Source organism: Pipistrellus kuhlii, unplaced genomic scaffold (assembly GCF_014108245.1).
Source record: "Pipistrellus kuhlii isolate mPipKuh1 unplaced genomic scaffold, mPipKuh1.p scaffold_m20_p_13, whole genome shotgun sequence".
NCBI classification, from domain to species: Eukaryota; Metazoa; Chordata; class Mammalia; order Chiroptera; family Vespertilionidae; genus Pipistrellus; species Pipistrellus kuhlii.
This window is the reverse complement of record NW_023425438.1, coordinates 6,859,267-6,885,083: the sequence shown is the minus strand read 5'-3', so window position 1 is coordinate 6,885,083 and position 25,817 is coordinate 6,859,267. Positions and strand designations below refer to the sequence as shown.

The 25,817-nt window shown below is 49.0% G+C and overlaps 1 protein-coding gene across 1 annotated transcript; it reads right to left on the bottom strand.

The window, feature by feature from the left end:
• Positions 1-4,395: 4,395 nt before the first annotated feature.
• Positions 4,396-25,001, bottom strand: CDC42EP3 (CDC42 effector protein 3). Its single transcript, XM_036434739.2, has 2 exons — positions 24,829-25,001; positions 4,396-5,600 (listed from the first exon to the last, which is right to left on the bottom strand). The coding sequence occupies exon 2, from the start codon at positions 5,358-5,360 to the stop codon at positions 4,587-4,589; it is 774 nt and encodes a 257-aa protein (XP_036290632.1). The 5' UTR covers positions 5,361-5,600; positions 24,829-25,001; the 3' UTR covers positions 4,396-4,586.
• Positions 25,002-25,817: the final 816 nt, after the last annotated feature.

Sequence of the window (25,817 nt, the reverse complement as noted above, 5' to 3'; positions counted from 1 at the left end):
AATCCCTCTGGGCTCCTGTTTTGTGAGTTTGGACTTCAAGGAGTTTGAGAGAATGTCAGGGGCTATTTGCTTCTACTTCGTTGAGTTAGTTTTCCTGAGATTCTTCTGTGACATTTTGACTTTCTTTTCTGTGTCCTAGGGTGCTTTCTCCTTTAATCCTGGGAATGCTCAATCAGAAATTACAACCCAGTCCGGAGTGGGGTTGGTAGGGGAGTTGATTGATAGGGGATGTGAGGAAACCACTGGTGGGAGAGCTGTCCAAGGGTGTTCAGTCCAGACTGGAATATGAACTTGTTTCATCCAGGGCTGATCCAGGAGATACCTGTTCCTCTCACTTCTTTCATCATCACAAATGACTGTCCCTGCACACCCACCAGCCTCACTGCGGCTGTGTCCCCAGTCTGCCTGCAGGCACCATTGAATAGGCATGAGCCTTCACAACATGGTGGCTTAATTGCATACCCATCTTTAGCGCTGGGAACCACCAGTTCAGCAGTCTCAGATTCCAGTCTGTTACTCCTCAGGGAAAGCCTTCTCAGGCATGGGCCCAATTCTCTCAGGCACGGAACCCAGCCTTTTCTACTTAAATCTCTGTTCCCAAACTATTTTGAGTAGACACCCTACTAGGATGCAGTGTATCCTTTTGTTTGCTCATAATCTTCCCCCCCCTGAGCATGCCTCTCTCCCGAAAAGAATTTTACCTCACCAGTCCTCTGAGCTCCCTGTTGGGTCGTCTTCCATGAACTCACCCCAAATCTTTCCCTTCCCAATACTCAAAGTGCTTTCCCCCCATGATTTTTGGTAATGAATCACATATGCCTCATGACTTACTCCAATAATCATTTCATGGTGAGGGTAATTCCCACTTCACTTAGCCTTGCGGAGCAGATATCTGTCTGCAGATAAGTCTTTGGAATATTAACTCCATTTTGCAGAGTGGTTTTGATTTGGGCAGATATTTTTATCTATCTATCACCCATGCCAAAGGCTTCCCATGAGGAAATCTGGCTGACCTTCCAAGGATGAAGAGCACAGACCTCCCTTGGAAGCCAATGGAAGTGAATTCACTATCATATTTTTTTAAAGTAAAAATGGGAGATAATTAAATACAGTGTAGTTGTAAAACACAGAAGCATAGTCCAACTTCTTCCATATGAATTTGTAACATTTTTGACTCCCTGATAACTCAAGAAATGTTCAGGCCTGCATCTTAACAAGCACTTGTTCTAAGAATAAGGTGAAAATGAAACACTCTCAGATGAAAGGCTGATTGGATGGAATGCTGTGCCATCAGAATAAAGCATCTGACATTCCAGGTACCGTTAGATGAAACAAACATGCAAAAAATCTGTCAGGGAGACCATCTTCTTTTTGAGAAAACAAATGCATTGCCTACCCAGAACCAGTAAGTTAGTGTGAATATAGTTTTGAATGTTGTGACATTCTTTGAGTCCTGTACAACCAAACAAACCAGAAGTCTATGCATCTGAGTCGAAGGTAGCTTATCATTCGGCATCTGGAAATTTCTTATTTTGCTGAGTCTGACCCCAATGGGAAGAGACACAGGGCAGCACCCAATAACCCTTTTTATATAGCTTATTGACTTATCTAAGAAAAACAATAAGTTACTCATTCTTATTAGTCTGGTGGACTAATTCTAAAATCTGAGAATTTTACTTATTAGAACTATTATATTTGGGACAAGGCTGATAACGTAATTTCCAAAGGAGAAACTCCTATTGGAGAGAAATAGGATGCATCATGTTTATGCTTTCTATTGTTTATCAATATAATTTACAGTAAAAATGATTGTCTCTCTAGGTCCCGTATTAGGAGCATCAGAACCATCACCCAATAGGTAATTTTATTTTGTCTGACTTAAAATATTAAATTAATTCACAGACTTGTGCACTTCCTCTAGTCCATGACTTCCTTTCATGGGGAGGCTTGAGAAAAAATGACACATTCCAATAACACAAAAAAGGAATAGACTGTGATTCTAGAGCCCTGGGTTCTTTTCAGTTCAACCAGGTGGTCTTTTATGTTGACTTTTTGACACACCGAAATGTGATCATTAATGACATTGTATTTGTGAAGAAAGTACTCTGATGCGTTTATCTTTTTAAGCAGATGATTTTAGCTGTAACATGAAGGGTCTCAACTTACAGAAATTGCATGGTCTCTTTCCTAGTCACTGGGTCACAGGTGGCTTGCCATTTTGAGTTTGCAAATAAAGTGCATCTTGATAATTAGGTTAAAAGCAGACTGAGAGCACCAATTCAGCTCTCCGCAGGTGCCATCAAAAGTGCCCTTTTGCAGGAGAAAGCCACCAGCTCTGCACCTGCTCCCCGGAAGAGGAACCAGGTATTTGAAAGGCTGCCACAGAACTGACTCAACGAAATCACTCACAAACCGGATGTGGCTCTGTTTCCTCTCTACTAAGGGCGTGTATGTTGCTATCTCAACTGTACCTAATCTAACAGTAGAGACTGTATGTGAAAGGGCTCAGAGGAGCTCTTAATAGCCAAATGCCTGCAAGGATGCATTATTGCTTCAATTCTATCAAGCAAACCCAATGCTGGCAGAACTGTTCCCCATGTCACAGAAGGAGCAGAGGAAGTGCAGACATCCCTCATCATTTTACCTATTGGTTCAATCTTCCCCTTGAGGTAATGCTGCATTTGAGAAGTAAAACGAGAGAACGACTATAATCAACCATAATGAAGATGGGGACAGTTGAGTCTGGCTAAAAATTATGGATACATCAGACTCTTCCTCATTCACAAAATGGAGAAATGGCTGGGAAATCTCTTTGGAACTGTGAACTGTGAGCGGAGTATGGTGGACAGAAAAAGAACACTGCACATCCTGGGACAGAAACACAACTGGGGATTTAAGGCAGGCACTCCATGTGCTCAACAAACAGTGTTTCCTCTTCTCCTTAGTGATCCTGTGGTTGGCCTGCAGCTCAAAGGTTCCTTCAGATGACCAGGTGATGCATAGAATTTCAACAACTCTGAATCCTGAGAATCACTGATGGATTTGGGAGAGGAAGATATTTCAGGGCTAGAAATGCAAGTGACTGTGTGCAAGGCTTGGTCTTCGAAGGGGAAGGAAAGGGTGTTAACAAAGGGCCCGGAATTAGTGTATTTCCTGTTCTTACTTCCTTAAGTGACACCCTCAGGGCACCTCTGGCTCTTGGGAGGCTGCTCTCTTTCTAGCCTCCTCAGTCTTGTCCAAATGGCCCCTGCCCCATGGAAACACATGTCCGGGAGAGATGGGCTTGGGGTTGTCAGGTTTGCTGTAGAGGAGGTTAAAGTGAGGGAGAAGAACCAACAAAATGAATTTTGAGAGACTGGCATCAGTAGGGGCCCCGTTTGGGGAATCAGAAATCTTTGGGAAATAATTAAAATTACAGAGCGAACGGGAGTCACCTCTTATCTTATTTTAAAGACTCATGTATACTTTAGAGCAAAGCAATTTTTCTACCTCTGAACTATATAATAAGGAAATATTATTACTCTTTTGTTTGTTTATTACTGTAAGCATGCAAAGCCATTTTAACATTTACTCTTTATTGTGTTGTATGAAGTACCTATGTAACGCAGGTATGTACTGTACTCAAATATCCATATTTCCAAAGAACATCACACGGTGTAGCCCACAGTCTCTGCAGAAGCGCCATGGGTAACCTGTGCCTTTACACTTGACAATCCATGGTTGGCTGCTATGAAAAGTTTAACAGGGGAAGAAAAGAGAAAATAAAGCTAAGGTATGAATACACTTTTCCAAACATACATGTATGCAGCTTACAATGGAACCACAATGGGAACAGGTCAAATGACAACATTCGATGTAGTCATCTATAAAATGCAGACTCTGCAATAAAAAAGCCAAAGGCACATAAAAATATATTTCAACTTTTAAAAATAACTTAGTTACAGTAATACTTTGCTTGTCCTACCAACATGTAGCCGACAGTCAAAATTCTGCAATATTGACGTAATATATAGGTGCATATAAGAGCTACAAGAAAAATCCCACAAACCCATGAAGTTGTTCAAATGTGAAAACAGAACAGTTTTAACACTGAAGAATCTGCCGCGATGAGCCCAAACAACAGAATATAGAAGAGTCTAGAAAAAAAAGGCTTAGGTGTTAAATAAAATTTTGACTTCTTCTCACTCGGAAAATGCCAAGTGCTGGGAAGTTCCTCCCTGTGACTGTGCAGCCCTTGGTGGCCGGTGCCCTCCTGGCCGAGCCGGATTCCTATGTGTCTACAGACAAACCCTGTGAGCTGAACATCAGCCATCCTGCCCAAACAGGTTCTCACTGACTCACTTCCTCTTTTTGCCAGGACAGGTCTTTCCTTCTTTTTTATTTATTTATTTTTATAACTGTGTTTGCAAACAGGGCATACCAAGTAAAAAAAATACTCTGTAGGAACATTATCTTAGAAAACCCATCACATAGCTGCAAATACAGCCAGCAATGCTCTTCTCCTCGACTGTGGTCTGTGGTGGTGGTTTGATGGCTGTTGTTGTTTGATACCTTCCGTCCCGGAGGAATCGCCGGGGGGTGTCCCGCTACTTATTTTTGTCCATGACGTTCAGCACCTCGTCCAAAAACGAGGGCCCGAGATCGAGCTGCAGGGAGAGGAGGGAGCCCGTGAGATCCGAGAGGGACTCCTCCGACTTAGTCTTCTCCTTGACCAGCTGGCTGGGGGCCGGGTGGTCAAACATGTCCTCGGCCGGCCAGTCGGGGTACTGTTCGGAGAGGCTGGAGGAGTGGCTGTCCCTGCCCTGGCTGGACTGCGACACGGACGCGGACCCGCTGGAGGCCCAGGAGACGTCGCCCTGGTGGGCCACCCCGTTGCCCACCGGACGGCTCCTCTCCGGGGCCTTCTCCTCCGCCATGGGCTCGCAGGGCAGCCGGGCCAGCCGGGCCGGCCCGAAGGCCTCCTGTTTGGAGTGGAACGTCACCGGGGACAGCAGGGGCAGCATGAGCGCCTGGGACCCCCCGATGGTGGGCAGGGAGATGGCGTTCTTGAGCACCGGGGAGGGCGTGTCCGTGAACACGGAGTCGGAGGTGGTGCTGTTGGCCCGGAGGAACTCGCTGTGCCCGGGGAGCGGGCCCAGGGCCGCCTTCTCGGGGTTCCCCGGCAAGAGCTCGTAGTTGCCCTGGAGGAAGGAGATGTCCCCGAAGACGTCGTGCTGGCCCTCCTTGCCGATGTGGATGGTGTGGCGGAAGTCCCCGAGGGGAGGGCTGATCATATCGGGGGACAGGATGTCCCTGAGTTTAAACTTCTTCCCTTTCTTGTTGTTGGCGGCCTTCAGGTAGATGGGGGTCTTGGCTGGCATTTTGGAATCGGAGAATGTCTCTTCCGCCAGAGGGGAAGAGGGCCACTGTCTTCACTTCACAGGGTTCCGTGCGCCCGACAGTCCTTTCTGGTGGGAAGCCGTCACACCATTTTCCTCCCGGGGCTTCGGAGGGGCCGTGAGAGGGGACGGAGGCCGAAGAGACACCTTCCTGGAGTTACAGCCAAGCGGGGGGCTCTGGGGAGCCGGTCACAACCTCCAGGCCCTTCGGCAGCATGGAACCTGGAAGAGAGAGAGCGCAGGTTACAGGAAGCTGGCCCTCAGGCTCCCCGGTGCCCACCTTGTCAGCAGGGCCTGGGACTAAGGGCAGAGGAGTTCCCATCTGAAGCCATTTGGTTGTTTCCCTCCATGAAATAGGATAAAAACTTAACAAGGGTGCACCAACCTTAAGTCTTACTTCAAAGGGGGGAAAAAAAAGGAGAGATTGAAACCCCCAACCCTGTGACATCAGCACTTTGGAAACATGGCCGGGGGCAGAATTCTTTGGACATGCCTCAGGTTTTAGTCTTTTCAGCTCCTTACATACCATTGTTGAGTTTTATGGGTTAATACAGTTAATGGAGGAAATAGTCCTACAAGAAAGGGGCTGGAAATATCATTTACTAAGTGACTGTGACTATTATGTCCAACCAGATCTTAATGACACGAATTCTTCCAGGAAGATTCAAAGTAAAGAAGACAACAATTTAAAAAAGCACCTTTTCTCAGTAACAGGCAGCCGGGAAATGGAAGAGCAGGGGCCGGAATAAAGTGGAGAAAGAACTGGCTGGCCGGGGTGTCGGGACTTGGAGGCTTTCTGAGCTGGGAGAAGAACCTGCTTCCTTTCAAAGAGAAGAGAGTGATCCCTCGGAATAGGTTGGGCCTTCACTTGGAAATACTTTGGAAACATTTACTGATAAGCGTGTATCCTCTCCCTGGGGCAGGCAGAATTCCAAGGCGATCTCGGTGATCCGCCTCCCCACCGGGGAGGGCTTTGTGGGCCTAAGCCCCGTGACTTGCTTCTCACCAACAGGATGTGGCAAAAGTGCCGGATGTCACACCTGGGTTAGGTTCCATTATAAAAGAGTCTACCCTCTGTAGCCTGGAGGTGGGCACCCCCATTAGTGGTTTGAACCTTGCAGAGAGAGGGCCTCTGGAGGTGAACTTTGACATCAACCTGAGGGAACCAGAAAGGGGGTCTTTCCCCAGTCGAGCCTTGAGCTTCGGATGAGTCTACAGCTCTGACACCTGGTTCTCAGCCTCAGCCCTGCCCGCATTCCTGAGCCGAAGAAACTGAGTCATTAAATGGGGAGTCATTACATAGGTATCCTTGTAAGCCACTAAGGATTGGTGGCAATTAAAAGGAACACAGCCTCCCTGCCCAAGGCTCCATGTGGGGATTAGAGTTGATGAGCTACAAGGCGGCTTTGGGGATCTCATTTTACAGATCATCACCCTGGAAAATCGCCCTCTAACTCTTCAGTCTCCTCAGCTCCCGAGGAGAAGCTCCAGCCCCTCCCGCTGCGGGAATTCCTGCCACAGAGCAAGTAAACAAACAGACATCGGGAAGAGTGGGCCGGTGGGCTAAGTGGTGGCTGGAACAGAGCCACACCTGCTTTGTAGCAGCCGGAGGCTGGCTTACACCTGCCCCCTATTTTTCTTTGCAGCAAGAGTTTTAAATCCACTTGCCTGTGGCAGGTGATGAGAACTGTGCTCCAGCCCCCACTGGCGAGGTGACAGCTGGCTCCATCGGGAAGCCACTTGCAGGCAGGCCCGAGGAGGAGAGACCCATCGCCACCCGGCTGAGGGTGTGGGGAGGAGCCCAGGCAGCATGGCCCGCCAGTTTCTCACCCGCACTGTGCTCTCCTGGAAGCTATGAGTAGAACCCCCAGGCTGGTTCTTGATTTCTATTCAGTCCCAACAGAAGGCACTGGCTCAGCCTCCCTGAGGTGCCATTTTGTGGCGCCAGGGGTCTGCTCTCTCTCCTCAGGTCAGTAATGCCTGGAGGTTGTCACTCAAAGAGATGCTCAGGCAAGACTACGGGGACCCAATCACAGGAAGAAGACATCCTCTGTCTTAACTCTCATCAGGGACTTGCAGCAATTACAAGTTTAAACGCTGCGTCTTCCTACTTTGACCTCAGAAGTCCCTTCCCCTGTAGGTGCACCACAGCCCAGGGCCTTGCCCCCCAGGGGCCTGGTGCTGCCCTCCTGCCCCCTGGGCCTGGGGCCGGGGCTGCCTGCAGGAGGAGCCTCCTGCGGAAGGTGGGAAGAGCCCTGAGGGAGAGCTGCCCGCTGGAGTGGGGACTGCCCACACACGGCTGGGCGGGCAGCTTCCGTGGACAGATACAGTGTGTCCACCACCCTCAAGGGCATGCCAGGGCTGCTGGGCTCAGCTGGTGGTGCCAGGGCTTTGCAAAGCCGGAAACAGAGACAGGCCATGTCACATCATTTAGGAAAATACTAGCAAGAGGCCAGAAAGGAGCAGCAGCCAGAGTGCAGTTCTCTGTCTCTCGAGCACTCGCTCACACTCACCCCTTCCTTGGACAGCTGGGGACGCTGAGGGGGAGCGGTAAGGAGGGGGAGAGGGGGAGAGAAAGCACTGCAGGCCCCACAGCAGAGGCTGGCTCAGCCTGGGAGAGAGAAGCTGGGTTTTAGGTCACTGGCATGGACCCAAAGATGGCAGGGAAGTGACAAAATGTAGAGGAAAAAGTAAGAAAAGGGCTGGTGATAAGCTGCCTGCAGGGAGATGCTGGAGAGTGGGAGAGGAAAGATACCTTAAAAGGCATTTTTCTTTCCTCTGAAACTATTTACACTGTATTTACTGCATAACAGGAACATGAGCTTCTAGACTTCGGTAATCTGTATTGAACTTCTGCTCCGTGTCAGTGCTAAGAGCTCCCAAATAAATTGGATGTTTGTGTTTGTGTGTGTGTGTGTGTGTGTGTGTGTGTGTGTGTGTGTTTAAGAAATTGGGGCAAAATGTCAGTTTTATAAGTTTAGAGGAGTTTTCGATGTGGACAGGAGGAAGCTATCTGAGAGCTCAGACAAGGCCCGGTCTATCTTATCTGTTATCTCTCTCCTCCAGCTCAGGGCCAACCACGCCTGCCCCTCCACTCAGAACTCTGGGCTCCCTCCCTCGCTATCAGCCAGGGGACACCCAGCCCTGCTTCCTTTCCAGGCTGACTTCCCTTTCAGGATCTCCCGGCCACCGCTAACGCAGAAACCCAATGGGCAGTCTCCTCACAGGTAACTAAGCGGCCGGTCCCGGAGAGGGCGAGTGTGTGTCTCCTGGAAACCACAACCCTGAACACAACAGCGAGCGTTCCTGCGCCGGGCACTGCTCCAGCCTTTGCCAGGTGCTAGTTCTAGCTCACTCACAGGCACCCAGGAGGCCGCTCCTGTGAAACCCCCATGTCACAGCTGACGCACTGAGGCTCACGCTCGGTGCACGGCAACCAGGCACCAAGCCAAGTGGCCGGGCTCTAGCATCGGAGGTCTTGCCACTTGGTAAGCACACTCCCTAGGAAGTCAGTCAGCTCCCAAATTACAAAGGGGAGGCATTGCAAAGCCTGCTTAAGGGACAAGTGTGTGGTAAGGCACTGGGGCTGGCAGGGCAGGGAACAGGCCTTGCAGACACTGATAGCATAAGCTGAAACAGGTCTACCCTCATTGGAAGTCCGTTTGGCAATAGCTATCAGAACTGCAAATCGCATGCCTTTGGCGCTGGAATTCCACTTACAGACACTTGTGGAGATTTATCCAACTTACATGTATGTGTGTGTACAAGGATACCAACCCGGCACCATTTGTTACGGCCTAGAGTTGGAAAGAACCTAACTGTCACAGATAGAGAAACTAAAGTGAATCCGTACAAAAGAGCACAACAGAGCACAACTCGGGTCTAAAACATGAAGCAGCAGCTCTTTATATGCTGACATGGAAAGGGCCTCAAAGATACTTATCTTCAAAGGAAAAGAGATAGGTGCGAAGTGTGTTGATACATTTGTATTGGCCTGTATGCCTGGAAGCACACACCAGTAATGCCCACAGGGACAGGAAGCAGATAGAAAGGGATAAAAGGGAGAAACACAGACTGGCTGCCTCCTGGGATCAAATCCGAAACCCAGGTATGTGCCCTGAGCGGCAACCTTTCAGGGCACAGGGCGAGGCTCAACCAACTGGGCCACTCCAGCCAGGCAGTATTGGATTTTTGAATGAGTTGTAAAGTAGGTACTTTATTAATGGTTTTACTGATTTTCTTAGAGATAGAGGAAAGAAGAGGGCTAGAGAGAAAGAAACATGGGTGAAAGAGAAACACCCATCAGCTGCCTCCTGTACACCCTTTACTGGGGGATCAAGCCCACAACCCAGGCACGTGCCCTGACTGGGAATTGACCAGTGACCTCTTGGTTCATGCGTTGAGGCCCAACCACTGAGCCACACTGGCCAAGCAGTAGCCCTGGGTTGCTTGGGGCTCAGATTGCATTTTCTTGCAGAGCCGATTTTATATACGTGACCTGGAAAATCTACTGGTCCTATGAGTTACTGGCACAAGGACACGAAGGACACTGGAGGGATGGCCACTGCGGGGCGTCCCTGTGGAGGAGAGCACAGGCAGCCGGAGGCACTGGGCCTGCGGTACACAGCTCTTGTTCGGGAGGTGACCAGTGACACAGACAGGCAGCATTTTATGGTGGGATGGCCCCAGTGCCACAATACAAGATCCTGTCCTCCGCCAATTTCAAAAACTGGCAGGCGACCAGTGTGGTGGCAGAGTGAGGGATGTAGCAGAGGGGGATTGCCCAAGCCAGGGGGACACTCCAAATCTTTGCTCTTCGCCCCCCAGGAAGCAGGATGTTCTGGTTATGGGGGGCGGGGGGAGAGGGGCAAGGAAGAGCTAAGTGCGCGGGGCTTACAGGCCAGCAGTGAGCTGTTAGAACAGAGCTAACAGCTCTGCTGAGTGAGTCCTCGTGGGTGTCTCCCAGGCCAAACGAAGAGAATGTCTAGCCTCCGTGTTTCAGTCAGGACTCTACCCATCACTACCTACCAGGTCCCTACATCCTAAGGTGTAGCCTGCTTGCTCGGACCTCTCCTGTTCTCCATCTTTCCTTTCATGCCATTAGTCTTCTACTCCCACTACCTTCCTCAAATTAAAAGAAAAAAAGAAAAGAGGAAGGAGTGGAGGAAGGGAGGACGGAAGAAGAGAGAGAAATCAAGAAACCTTCCAACGTGTAGCCCTTTCTCCCCATGACCTTGAAATCAGAACTCTCCACAATCAATCGATAATCCCTTTCCTGGAGTTCTGGGATCACTGTTGCTCCTCGTTCCCCCTCTCAGGACAATATTCACCTGCAGGGCTTGGAAAACACAGGCCCGAGTTCCTGGACACTGGAGAAAACAGATCCGCCAACGAAAGGGTTCAACTCCCCAGTCAGCTGCTTGTCACCTCCGATCAAGGCCAGAGACTGCCTGGCAGGTGTGTAGGCATGGAAGTCCAGCTACAAATGCACAGACTCCCACTTACAGGAATTCGTGAGAAATCCAAGGCACAAAAGGCCTGGAGAGGAAGTGAAAGCCACAGGTTTGATAAGAAAGACCAGTGCCCAGGGGTCATTCCAGCAGTAGGCTGGCCAATTCTGGCTTCTTACTGGGGACAGATGTAAGCCTAAGTGACAGTGTTCATCAGAGAAATACTAATTCAATGAGGGAAAAACGGAAGTGGCCTCTTGCTTCATTTCCTTGTCATCCTTTTGGTAAACAAGAGTGTCGCTGTGAAGACCAAAACAAGGCAGTGGCCGGGAGGAGGGAAAAAACAAGGGGATGTGACAAAGTGACCCACCACAAAAGCAGTTCCTCAATTCCTTAAGAGCTGACTGTTTTTGGCAATTCGCAGGGCTCTGAAAAGGAACAAAGAGGTGGGAGCTTTCTTGAAAATTCCATTTATTTTAAGAAAGGAATGTTTGGTTTGTCTGCTATTTGTTTTTAGGTCAATTCTTAGTGGAGAGAGAAGATGAAAAATTCCTTGCTCCTACAAAATAGGTTGCAATGTTAATTTGAAACACACGTGTGTGAAGACGGGGGGGGGGGGGGGGGGGGGGGGCAGGTGGCGGGAGGGGGAGGACCGTCCCGGGGGAGCTGCCGCCCTTGGCCTCCTACTTGCGGGAAGCGAGCCGGCACCGGACGTCCCTTTTCTTGCTTAGTTGTCACATCCTTCAAGGACATCCGAGCTCCTGCTCCCTTTTCCCGGCCTCAGCGTGGTACAATGTGCCCGTCTTCCTGGCACCCAGGCACAGCCTCATGTGGGCCCCCGGCGAAAATGCTGACTCCTCCAGCAGTCCCAGGGGAGGATGCGGAGGTGGCAGGCACCCTCCACCGCCTCCCTGCCCCCGAGCATCTGTGACAAGTCTTTCTCTCTCTCTGCTGCCCACAAGAAGACCATTCCTCCGAGACACGTCCTGGGGGGAACTGCCTTAGACCCCGGGCTCCCCACTTTATAAGGGACAGAGGCTACCTGGAATGGGTTCCTGTTCCTACCTGCTCTGAGGGGTCCAGCAGAAGACAAGCAAACTAGGTTGTGACCCATGAAAAGCAGCTGAAGGAGTGGAGCAGCTCAAGAAAACCCAAATGTGGAGGGGCCAGGACCCTCAGGGATCCGAAGGATGGATTCCTTTACCAGGTATGGAAAAGGCCTCAGGGCTACTAAGCAGAAGCTACAGGGAAATGGATCTTGGCTCCTCCCCCTGGCCATGGGGAGGGGACCAGGGGCAGCAGCCCAGACTCTGGGCCCACCCAATGGTGCCCTAGGGCGGTATTTATATACCTGTTCGTCCCGAGTCCCCTGTAAGGGAACAGTCACTGCTTATTTCGTATGTCACATTCGCCTATAAAAGCACTCACAGACTTTCCCAGGAGGACTTTCCACTTGAACACAGCTGTGTTTTTCCTAACGATATAAGGATGACCAGCCACCCTTTGGTATCAGAATCGGTAAAATATTACTTCAACCACGACACTCACTCCGACCCTTTTACAACCCTCTTCTCTCAGTCACACAAAGAATATTTTAAAATCCAAGGGAGGAAAGATCAGAGTATTAGAAATTCAACATTGAACTTCAGTGAAAATCTAAGACGGAAATAAATGTAACGGGAGAAGGCCCAGGGAACACGGTCCCGAAGATGCTTTTCATAGTTTCAGTCTGTCACTCCCTCCATGAGGAGATAAGAAGATGCCTTTTCTATTTTTAGATGCTCATCCTCTCCTCGTTACCATCTGAACTGAAGGCAGAGCTATATGCCCCGAAACTGTAAAACTCCATTAGCCCAGGTCCCAGCTGCCTAGACGTCATGCAAATGACCTTGCAGACGGACGGGCCCGGGCCGGGCGGTATTTTATAGACCCACTCCAAGTCTATGACATGTCTCACCTTCAATTATTTATAAATGGACTTCTCACTGATGATTCAGCGACAGCTTGTATGTACTTTTCTTTTACGACCCTGATTATATAGAAACCCACAAGTACCATGTGAGAGACTCGCTGCTAGCTTGTGTACACTCTTTACATTTATAGGATCTGACTGTACTACTTGAAAGACTTCTGAGATGCAAAATTGGAAGACAGAACACCTACCTCACAAAACAGCAAGTCTGTAGCCGTCAGACCCTTTCTCCCCATTGAAATGAGTGACTGAGGAAGGACTCAATATGGACATTGATCCCTGGCAGTTGCCTAGCTCACTCATCATGACCCGTTTTACACGGAACTCAGTTCGGTGGAGATGAATCAAATGAAAAAGCCACGGCTGTAAACTGCTCCCGGCTTCCACAATCAATGGGTCCCATTTGATCTGTGAAGCACCAAGGACTCTATCAATACAGGAAGAGAGCCTGAAGTTTTGAGTAATATTCAGCCAGGATATTGCTTCTGAACTCTGCTCAAAAGAAAGTATCTTGTGATGTTGCTTAGTTGCTCACAAAATACCCCTTAATATTTAAGTCAGCAATTAGTCTCTGAAAACTCCTGCCTAGAGGCAGTAGTATCAAGTGATCCAAAAGAACAGGTTTGACAGGTGCCCGGAAATTCAGGCTGTGGTCACTTGGCTGATACCACCACAGAAAGCAAAGTTCCCTGTCTTTTGCCTTTATAACGTATCCTCACGTTTAGGCTCCTTGGACATTTCGATTTCCTAGTGGGGTGAAGGGACATACCTGGGACTTCCATGCTATTCTCCCATCCTGCTTGACCACCATCCATGTTTATTCTGTGGGCTGAAGCATGGCTTCTCCGCATCAAACCAGCACTGAGGAGATTCAGAGACACAGTGGCCAACCCACTCCCAGCCCTCCTCCACAGCAGGCTCTCCTGTGCCATCTGTACATAAATATCTGTCCACTGATTGGAAGAATATCCCCCCAGACTAGGCCGAGAGCTCTTCTGTGAGCATGAACTGGTTCTTATCCATTTTTTTTGGCCTCCCACAACACATGGCACACAGTGAACTTCAAGTTAGGGAGTGCTTGAATCCATAACCCCTGCTAGTCCTTCCATCATGAGAGGGGAGCTGGTTTGCCCGCAGGGGCCAACTCCCAGGCCAAGTCCCCAGAAAGTAGCAAATTTGAAATGCCTAGTTCTCTTTTGGAATGTACACTGTGAAGAGAATGTACATCTGAGTAGTTGCTGGGGACCAGGCAGCACGTATTAGAATGCACTCCTAAGGAACCAGTCTTAGATGAAGTCTTAGGTCAGTCGGCCCACACGTGGAGGAGCTAGGATTTCAGGCATGTCTGGCTGGCCTCCAGTCTGGGCTCTCAACAGCCCCTGCCAGGCTAACGTGAGGACTGCCGTGGAGCTGGTTGAGGAGAGAATGGCCCATTCCAGACTACGTGTCTAGCAGCCTGACAGCACCAAGAAGAAATAACACACCACAATCTCAACCAGAATGAGAGGCAGAGGTGGTCAACTGGCCTTGTCAGAAACCAAGAATGAGTAGAATGGTCCCAAACACCAGCTCCTCCAAGTCTAACTCACGAGGGCTTTTCAATATTTGTACTCTTGTCAAAAGGGATCTCCAAAGGAATTTGACGTTACGAAAAGAAAAGCCCAAAGATTAAAAGTTTGAAGCAACAAAAGGTCCGTGAGCCTTAAGGAGAAGAACAAACATCCTGCTCTTAGAAAAGAGTGGGAGTGCTGTTGATTCTTTCCCCAGAGGAAGCTGGGGCAGCGGGCTGTGTACCGCACAGGACTCTCACAGGGACAATGGCTCCCTTCCCTCGCTATTGACACTTCATTTCCCTCCTACCTTTCCGAAACTCAGAACTCCATGTTCCTGACATGGACTAGACTTCCACCTTTTTTACCATTGACCACTGTTCACAACATCCTCCAAGCCTGCTGCAGTCGCTTCCTTCCTGAAAGAATTCTCTAGCTCACCTCATGCAACCCAGACTCCACACTTAGTTCCTTTTCTTAGGGCTCCTGGGAAGCCTACACTGGACTAGATTCTGTTATTTCCCTATTCTCCTTTTTTGTGTGATTGGATGTCTGATATCCCCAGGTAGGTGGTGCGCACAGTGAGAATAAGTGGGCAAAGGAGCTATACTAGGACCTGTTGATAGCAATCACTTCCGGGGCCTCCTCTTGGACTGGGAATAAGAGACCCTCAAATGTTATGGAATAAGCCTACAAGAAAAAATGAACTCAATACAGTCATTTAAAACAAGGAGTTGTAGCCTCTTTTCTTGTGACAAAGGCTTTCTAACATTTCCATCTATAAGACATTTAAAAGCCTGTTTAGTTTTCACTTTTGTCCACCCCTTATAACAAAGGTCTGAAAATTACACAGTGGGTGGGCCCATTTCCTTCCACTTTATCATCCACTCTGTATCAGAGTGGGCCATCTGGATTGCTCTAGTAATCTTGTCACTTTCCAAAGGCAGGCCCACCCCGAGGCTGGGAAATAAAGAAAGCTGATGAGGTCCACTTTAGCAATCTGGGTCCCAGTCCACCCCTATGGCTCAATCTCCTTCCACTTCCCCCGATGCCTCTCAAACTTGTTTACACCTCGAACCTACCAACCATCACGCCATACTGCCATCACTTCTTGTCTCCCGGAGTAGACTGCCTTCCTCAGGGGAGAGACACGATATTTCATTCACAGTTCGAACTGAATAAGTGTTTGTTGAATGAATGAACAAGTGAGAAAGTTTGAATGGGATCGCCTTAACTTCCTTCCTCTTCAACCCTGCCTGCCCTCCTGGGAATGCAAGATGGAATCTTTCTATGGCTCCCTACAAGAAAAAATGAACTCAGTACAGTCATTTAACAGGGACTGGTAGCCTCTTTTCTTGTGACAAAGGCTTTTTCTAATTTTCCCATCTATAAGACATTTTAACCTCTCTCTCTCCATGCAGGGTTAAGAATTGAACAGTCTACCCATGCAGGCTCATACAGGTCTTTCATATTAAGGCAACTAATATTCGATTTGAAAGGAAAATAACTTCTCTCCGTGACTGCAATATGTAAACAGAGTCTCAGGGAGACAGGCAGGCCTTAAGAAAAAAAATTCACAACACATTCCCCTGAACACGGTGATAGGAAAGTCACTCTTAAAAAATGAGGCCCTGCCGAAACTGGTTTGGCTCAGTGGATAGAGCGTCGGCGTGGGGACTGAAAGGTCCTGGGTTCGATTCTGGTCAAGGGCATGTACCTTGGTTGCGGGCACATCCCCAGTGGGGGGTGTGCAAGAGGCAGCTGATCGATGTTTCTAACTCTTTATCTCTCTCTCTTCCTCTCTGCATAAAATCAATAATAATATATATATATATTTTTTAAATGAAGCCCTGGAGAAACAATAAGCTTAATCTCTTGACCTTTCCTTTCAGAAGGAAATGAGTTAAGGGGAGAACTTGCATTATTTGGCACAAGGTGTACAAGGGAAACTCAAGAAATTCTAATGAACATTCTATAGAAAAAGGTTGTTTTGAATCAACGTCTGACTTAGCATAGATCAGGTACTTAAAGAAAAACACTAGCAAATGAATGACTGCCTGGGCAAACAAAGCCGTCCATACAGCTCTCACTGCTGGTGTGGGCCTCAGGGAGAGGCCTGGGCCAAAACTCTGGCCAGCCTGGTAGGATCCCAGTAGAACTCCAGACACATAGGCACATAGGGGTTCCAGTTACCTCCTGTGCAAATGGAGATGATGACCCCAAACCTGCCTATCTCACAGGTGGCTGTAAGAGCTGAGAGTGAAAAATCTCCATACCAATAAGGCACAAAGCGTTATCTTTATCCCAAATGAGAAACCAGAACATCTACTGAAATACGGTATGAAGAAGGGGGAATAGGACAATGCTTGTAGATGGGGCTAATGTGGTGTGTGTCTGGCCTGTGAACAACCTCCACAATTAGAAGGGATTCCTACCCTCCAGCTTGGTCAGAGGATAATTCCTTCTGTCAGCAGAACTCAGGGCTAACTTCTGCACACATACATGCATCCTTAATCTCCAGGTGCCATTCCTCCAGCCTTGAGAACAAATGGTATTCCTTTGAGTTGGGAAAATTACAATCAACCATTATGTGCCAGATAAAGAAAATGTTAAGGGCATATGGATAAGGTACATGGGAAGGCCAGGTAGGGCTAGATATGAAAAACAAGTCTAAAGCAGCTCAGTTAATGGGGAGAGGCCCATTGCCGGAAGCTGAGATTGCTATGGGTATTTCATAGGCAAGGGGATGAGGGAGAAAAGCAGGCAAGCAGCCCTTAACTAGGAGAGGCATTAGGGCAATAAATACCCTCTATTACATGTTCCTAACTTAAGGTAGTATCCCTGGTATGTCCATGTAACCTACGCATACACACAGAGAGGTGATAAACTCATAAGATTTATTTTAACTGAATAGTATGGAGTGTTTTAGGACAGTGTGATTACGCATACTGTGTTCCCTGGAATCCTAAGGGGTCAAACAGGCACCGCTGGGACGCTGGTGGCGAGCAGGAAGGCCTAGAGAAGGAATGTCAACCTGCCATTCTGTCCCCTCCCTCCCCTTTAACCAAAGAAATGCTGCTATTACGTTAGTATATTGGAATTAAGTTTTTATTTTCCTTGGCTAAAAAATAATAATAATAATTCGAAAAGGAAATGGACCAAGAAAAAAAATCTCATTCATATTCATATTCTCATTCATATTCTCTCCCTCTCTCTCTCTCTCTGTCTCTGTCTCTCTTTCTCTGTCACTCAGTGTCTTAGGGTCTCAGTTTTATCAAGTCAGAATGAGAGAGTGGGGCTGAGGTAAGGACCTGTCCATCATGAAATGTTAGGGTTCTATGACTGTACATGTTTGCAGAAACATTACCTTCTAGGGAATTTAAAAATATATATATAATACTTTTAAATTAAGACTATCCTTAGACTCAAATACCTTTGCCAGCTTTTTTTCATCATCTTGTTGGTACTAAATTAAGGGCACAGGGCAATGCCAGTGACTCACTGGGAGCCTCAGTTCCCTCATCTGCAGAGTGAGTAACGGTGTCATCTTAGGAGTAGACACCACACATAAAGTCCTGTTGGGCACTGAGCTTACAATCAAGAGAAGGGGCAATTACTGTTAATTACTCTAAAAAACTAGAGCTGCATAAGGAACAAGACAGGCTGACAGGTCACAGTGGGTACTTCTTCCAACCTTATTTCTTTCAGACCTTGGGATCTGAACATGTGAACTGATCATTATAAATATAGTGTGACTATCCCCCAAGATGTTCTGGTTCCAAGCATAATTTCCCATTCTGAGAAAAATGGGAATTGGAATGAAGTCACTATTTAATTCCATATGCCCTCCCCCCCAACCCACGTGGACAAACGATCAAAATGCACACCAACACGTGGCTCATAGAGTCATGGCTGAGCATCTAGGCAAGCACTAGGAAACACAATGACCTTGATTCTCCTCTGCAACTGGGCTGCCCAGACTGTGCTCCGAGTGGACATGTGGTGCCAAGCTGCCACAGTTGGACCTGGGCACGAAGAAGCTGCTGCGGGAGTTTGCAACTGTCCAGCATAGACTTTGGGAAGTTTCTGGTGGCGGCAAGGTTTTCAGAAAAACCTTGGATCATAAGGAATGTCAAACCACTGGAGGGGCCTCCTCTGAACTTGAATGTTCCATAGCCCGGGAAGGAATAATTCTACTATGATAAGACATAAGGTTACTTACATAAGCTAGGTAAGTGATAACAATTTCTGGCTTGACAACACTAAGATGTTGCCACAGGAAGAATCAGATAATAAGGCTAGGATTAGACTGTCCCCTTTTTCGTTAGGACCTACGGGAACAGCTGAATGCCCAAGTTAACTGGGTTTAGTCCCTACTTTCAAGGAGCCAATTATGGTGTGAATAAACCATAATTTAAATGCAGTTCTAATAGGAGGAGGTATAAGACACTATAGAAATGCCTTGGGTACAAGGAAACAGTCATGGAATTAAAGCAATTTAGAGCCAGGAGAAAATCCATTCCTTTCTCTTGATTCATCCTCAATCCCCTTCTCCTTCCACTTCTTCACCAAGGAGGGATCTGCCTGGTGACACAGTTGGCAGGTGACGGCCTCAGAGCCTCGCTCCTGCTGTGTTAAAAATCACTGTAACATGTCTGAACTGACCCTTGGCAGAAAAAGTTATAAAAAAAATAAAAAGGAAAAGAAAGCAAATATGTTCTAAAATAGCAAACCCACATTTCACCAAAAAAGTTGCCTTCACTTGTTTAAAAAAAAAAAAGTGTGTAGCCTAAGTGATTATAATGGACCTGAACAGAACAGGTCTTTTTCAGCTAAACACACAGTGATCTATCATCGGCCAGAGGTGGCTACAAATAGGACCTTCAAGTTGTCACCAGAACATGATGGATTCCCAAATGTGTAAGCGGACTAAACAGAGGCCTGGCTTTGTACTTCCCTGCCTTCCTTGCTGGCTCAGGCTGCTCTGCCATTTTCAACCCAGGGTTCTACCTTATTATTAATAAAATTGCTATGCCAATGGGTGCCACTAATCCTGGCTCACTGGATTCTGAAGCAAAAGATTATCATCTGAAATCACCTCGGGTCAAATGCCTCATCTGAGGAATGATCCTGAGAGGTCAGCTACAGCGTGGGTCAGAGCTAAAGGCCAGTCCCTCTGTGGCCATCTCCACTGAATTCTGCATTGATTGTATTAAACAGCCAGTGACGGGGAGTTTGCTGGCATCTCTTAGTGTGTGTCTGTGGCTCCATTCCCGCACACCTGGTGGTTCTCTAGCATGTCCTTGGCGCCTTCTGCTCTGTAGGGCAGTGTGTGGCCATTGCCTCTCGCTCGGGGTTTCCCAGAGGATTTCTTGTCAGACGAGTCCTGCCAGCTGCTCTGTGGGCAAAAGGACTTGGCCCTCATATCTCCCTGTGAGTCACTGTACACAGTGACACACTCAATGCCCTGCACAAAGGGGCTGAAATCACACCGGCTTCCCAAAGAACCCGTTTCTGATGTCTCAGGGCACACGCTGGGCGGGGCTGTATTAGCTAATGGCAGGTGTGCTGTCTAACAGACAATCAAAGGCTAGAAGGCCAGTGACGACTTTTTCAAATATGCACGTTACACCAAATCCCTGAATACCTAGGTGTTTTTAAAGGCTCCATTTCAGGATTCTGCTGTTAATTCATAACTTAGAAAAGCAATAAGGATCAAGCATATATCAATTTGAAACGTATCAGCTTTCAAATTCATCAGTTTGCTTGACTACTCAGAAATCATGCTGTGTATTATAAAACTGTACGGCTCACTGTAAAAAACTTTTTGCACCAGCAGTACTGTCCATCATCATGAGACTGGCACAACTTGGCAATGAAGAAGTATAGCAAGGTCAGGAAGCCTTTTTTTTTTTAAAGCAAAGAAACGTATGATTCCTGCTGAATTATTTGGCTACGTATTTTATTCTGGTTTGTGGGGTGTTATTTCCTTCTGTAGGCTTTATTTTAAAGGGTGAAGGCAAAAGGGAGGTGTCTGAATGGAGAGTGGACAGCACTAATGTTAGATAGCCCTTAGTTTTGAGGCGTCTGGGTTATTTCAAGCCATCCTTTTCAGAACCCCAACTTCAGTCTGAACACAGTCTCCTGAGCAGCTTCCCATGGCTCATTGCAAACCCACAGTATCGAAGGCAGGGGAAGCCGGGCAGGGCCCCTGCGGGTTATCCGGGGCGTCCCTCTAGGTTTCAGAGGCCTCCCTCTATCTCTCACACCAGAAGCTTATCTGGCAGGGTCTGGGGCATGTGCAGAAGTGTAATGAGGCCTGACTTCTGCCAAGGACAGAGCTTCCCGCCCCGCTTACGTGGGGCTCCTGCCTCTTGATTTAGCTCGTTTGAGGCAACAGCATTATGAAGCATATAGAGCATGTCACCGAATGCTAGGAACGGACTGCTGACTAAGCCCTGCTACCCAGACTTTCTGGAACTTAGAAGCAAGGATAGAGTCTGTAATAAGCTCCACTTCATTCCTGGCCCCTGAAATCCACTGTTCTTGGCTGCGGCAGAGCTCTCTTATGTGTTTACCTAGTAACCCTCCCGATACACATTAAATGGTGTTAACTCTAGCAGTTTGATGCTGGATCCTCTGCAGAAGGCTGCTTCCATACTCAACGGGACTGAACCAGCTTCAGAAATAAAATGTTCTAACGGTACAACCCTAAAGGTTGGCAATTACTGTTATCTTCCTCTGGGCGTCAGATTGCAAGACATACAGTGCTATGAAATAGTTCTCTGCCAGGGGCTAAAAAACCTAACCTGAGTCAGAGGTAACCGCTTCCCTGCCCCTCCGTGAGCTTTGGCATTTTGCACAAACTCCAACAGACCTGAATTCAAACCTGAATCCGCTACTTAGTTAGCTAGCTGGGCAACCTTGGCCAAGTTACACGGCCTTTCTGAGCCTGCGCTGTCATCTGGAAAATAAAAACAATACCATCTATCTCAAAGAGTAGTGATGAATATTAAGGACAGAACCAGTATTAAGCACCAAGGAAAACAACAAAAGCATCAGTGAAAGCACCAACCGTTCCTTTTGCCTACTCTGGGCCAGGTACTGTTCTGAGTGCATTCTGTTTGAACTGACTCAATCCTCAAAGAGTAATGCTATTATCTCCATTTTATAATTGCTAAACTGGGGTAGACAGGCTAAGGGACTTGCCCAAAGTGACACAAGTAGTAAGCACCTACGCTAGGGGACCTGAGCGCAGGCAGCCTGGGCTCAGGTTTCTTAACCTCAGGATGTTTTTCCTTCTCCTTACCCCAAGGAGGCGCTGACTTTCATGCAGGATTCGCCACTCACACATGCACCTTATTGGGTTGTTCAATTGCATACAAGTTGGGGCAAAAGTGGGTTTACAGTGGTGGGTATGTGAAATAGTTTCTTCTTGTTATTATTCATTGATTACTTCGTTATCTCCCATATGAACAACTGTAAACCTGCTTTTGCCCCACCCTGTATTTGTGTTTAGGTATGTTCCTTACTGTGTATGCTGGGGCAAGTTACAGAACAGGTCTGCCCTCAGTTTCCACATCTGTAAAATGTCCTTCCTACCTAGGACTGTCAGAAATAAACGAGTTCATCAAAATTAAGGCTTGGCACTTAGGACAAGCTCCATATAGGAAGGACCTTTACGTCCAAAGTCGAGAATCCGAGGCATCGGTGCTTGGTAAGGAAGAGTTTGTGGCTGGCTGAATCCAGTCGTAGTTTCCAATGACCTTACTTGTTCTCTGGCAAACATAGTGCATTTAAAAATAGACTTAAGTTCCGATTCAACCAATGAATACACAGGTCCACAGGATTTTGATTGGAAAGAAATGAGGCCAGGCATAAAGTGAAATCAGAACGAAAGCAAGAATTTTAGTTATTAGAACAGTCAGGACAGTCTGGACATCTGCTGGAGGCTTTCCAGGTCATGAATTGTATTCCACCTACTGGATAAATGTTATGGCTCCTAGCCAAGGAGCTCAAAAATTGTTTTGGCCTGGTAAAAATCTTTGGGTGATATGGGTTAAAACCATTTTATTCCCAATACTGTTGAATACCACAGATTTTAGAAGTGAAAAGGGAAGCTTTTGTGAATGTGCTGGATATAAAATACCACATTAAAGGGAACTACAGAGCAGATAGATCACCCTAGGTCACTTGCGCACTTCTGCGATAAATGTTATTTAGAGCTTTGTGTTTACTTATCTTGCATTTAAATTTACACTGTAATGCAAAAAAAAAAAAAAAAAAAAAAAAAAAAAAGGTGCAATACTCACTATTGTAGCTGTCTTTACATGCTCCATGGGGATACAAAACAGAAATGCAGCGCTCAGATTTTGAGGGAAGGAAGGGGGAGCTACTTATTTTTCATCTGTAGCTGCTGCCACAGCCGCAGCACACACATGCTCCAATCATGGGATTCATAATATAAACCTCTGGCCGGTGATACCCACTGGAAAGCTGAAACTGCCATGGATCCCGAAATGCTTCTGAAGCTCTGCTGGGTGTTGCATTCAATGAATGGGGCCTATTGGGAAACCTACATTCTTTGGGAGACTTAGTGAAGAACTTTCAACCCTTCCTTGACTATATATCCTGTTTCCCCGAAAATAAGACAGTGTCTTATATTACTTTTTTCTCCCAAAGTTGCGCTAGGTCTTATTTTCGGAGGATGTCTTATTTTCAGGGAAACACTGTAGTCTTGACCACTGATTTCACATGTGACAATGCCAGACATTGCACAACTGCCCCAACTTATATCTGAGTGTCTCATCTATTCTGGCTCGGCCCGCACGGCTCAGTGGTTGAGCAGTGAACCTATGGATCAGGCGGTCACAGTTCGAATCCCCGTCAGGGCACAGGCCAGGGTTGCAGGCTCGCTCCCCAGTAAATGTGCAGGGGGCAGGCACATTATAGGAGTCTTTTAAATTACTGCAGGGAGACCCTAGGGCAGTGGTCGGCAAACTTCGGCTCTTTGGCCCCTTCAGTGTGGCTCTTCCACAAAACACCACGGCCTGGGTGACTCTGTTTTGAAGAAGTTTAAGTTGAAAAAATTTTGCTCTCAAAAGCAATGTCAATCGTTGTACCGCTGACATTTGGCTCGGCTGACTAAATTGTTTGCCCACCCCTGCCCTAGAGGCACCATCAGCATGATGCTAAGGGAAGTACCCCCACCAGGCTTTGCTATTCAAATTGAGACAATCTGCTGCTCACCTAGTTTCCCTCGGTCCTCTTTTAAAGGCAACTGGGAGTGGGAGCAAACCTTAGTCTCCTTAACATATTAATCAGTTCCCTGCCCCACCCAGCACCGCCTCACACCCTCAGCAGGAGCCACGTTCCCAAATCCACCAGGACAGGAACAATTCCTATTGCAAGACCGACCCGACATTCCTACTTACTCCCACCCTCCCGTTAATTCACTCACTTTTTTTTTTTTTAAACAAAATGTAATTACTTGACGGTCAGCCTGGCGTGCGCTCTGGGGCCTGCGCTCCTTTCCACACAGCTGCGCCGCCGGCTTTGAGGCTGCTGTCCGCGCAGCTCGTCCCGGCCGCAGCCCGGCTCTCCGCGGTGTAACATTCAAGTGCGTATTTATTTTTAAACTGACCTCTCCTGGACTGCGCCGCCGTATTAAGGGAGGTCCTGCCAAAAAATATGCTACTTTCTATTTATAAGATGAAACACATGCCTCCCAAAGTCGAGGGGAGGGGGATGCAGTATAGTAATTCATAACAAAAAAAAGCAAAAACAAACAACAACAAAAACGGACTGACCAGATCCATTTGTCCTCACGTATCTGATACTTGTCTGCTGTCAAGACACTTCGTTTCAAGAAGAAAAACATCTTGAAAAAGCTCCAGCTGTTCAGAAACCACGGACCAAAAAAAAAAAACCCACCCCAAACCAACTGCCAGACCTACAGGTTGGAACTCTGCTCGCCATGCCCGCCCCCCGCTCCCCATCCCCATCCCCGCCCCGGCCCGGCCACCCTAAAAGCGGGGCGCGGGCTCCCGGAGGTCACTGCCCCCGCAGGTCTGCAAGGCGCACCGCGTGCGGCCCCGGTGCCAGCCCCGGTGGGAGGCGAGCGGTAGCCACGGGCGGCTTGTTCTCCGATGGAAAAACAACAAACAAACAAACAAAAAACACACGAAGCAATCCACGCGCCCAGGGTGGCTGCCAACAGCTCGGAGGGTGCAGCCAGCGTGCAAGCCCACCCTGCAAAGCGGTGGCACCGGCGGCGGGGTCTGCGCCCGGGTGCCGGCGCCCCTCTCCCGCGCCCTTCAGGTCCCCTTTTGTCCTGTGGACGCCAGCTGGAAGGGAATGCCCGGGAGCCTCGTCCCCGAGGGGTTTCCCAGCCTAGTAACCCCCCGTGCACGCCGGCCGCCGGTCGGACAGACTCACGGACAGCCAGAGAGGATGCGGACGGAGCCGCGGGCACTCACCGGCAGCCCCAGGACCGCAGCGCCGGGTCCGCGCCCGCCGCCTCCGGAGGCGCACCAGTCCCCGCCGGCCACGCGCAGGTCCCTCCTCACTGCGCCACCCGCTCCCCGCCGGCGAGAAGGCGCCCGCGGCCGCTGCGCTCCGGGATCGCCCGCCGCTCGGACCCTCCGCCCAACGGCCGCCCGAGAGCGAAGGTGCGAGAGAGACTGAGCGCGCGGCGGCCGCGCCGGGGCTGAGCTGCGAGGGGCGGGGCGGGCGGGCGGGGCGCGGGGCCGGGGCGGGGCGGGCGCGGGGCCGGGCGGCGGGCGGACCCACCCCGAGGTGCTACCTGCTCCGCGCCCCGGGGCGGGCGGGTGGACGGGCGAGGGGGTCCCCGGCGGCGGCAGGGCCTGCGAGCAAACGGAGGACAATGGGTGGGCACCCACTTTTTCACCTCCCCATCGCTGCCTCCAGGGAGGGGGCTTAGGGGTGCGATCAGCTCCCTCCGCACAAAGAGAGCTCGCGGGATGGGACGCCCGGTTCAAAAAAGGGGGACCCCGGGGTGCTAGCGCCTAAGGTACCCGAGGACAAAGGGCCTCTCCGCCTGCAGCCCAGGCACCTGCAACCCAGACACTAGCCCTCCTGCGCCCACCTCTCCTCGTCCCCCCGGGCCGGCGCGGAAGGAGCGCCCCCTCTCCCCCTGACCCCACCGCCCTGGGGTCCCCGCACCCTGGGGTCCCCGCACCCGGGACCCGGGCTCGGGGGAGGGTCGCGCTGTCAGTTTGCAGCCCGGCCCCCTCGGAGCGGTCGTCGCCAAAACCCGGAGAGTGGATCGCGCCCCGGAGACGCCGGCGCTGCGGGCCGGGGAAGCCGGCACAAGAGCAGCCGACGCTGCAGGTTTCCCAGCCCACAAGGAGGTGCTTGTGTCTTATTTATTTATTTTTTTTTTTCTTTTCCTCCCGCGGGTCCTAAGAGACTCGCCGCCTGCAAAGCCGGGGCGAGCGGGTGGCGG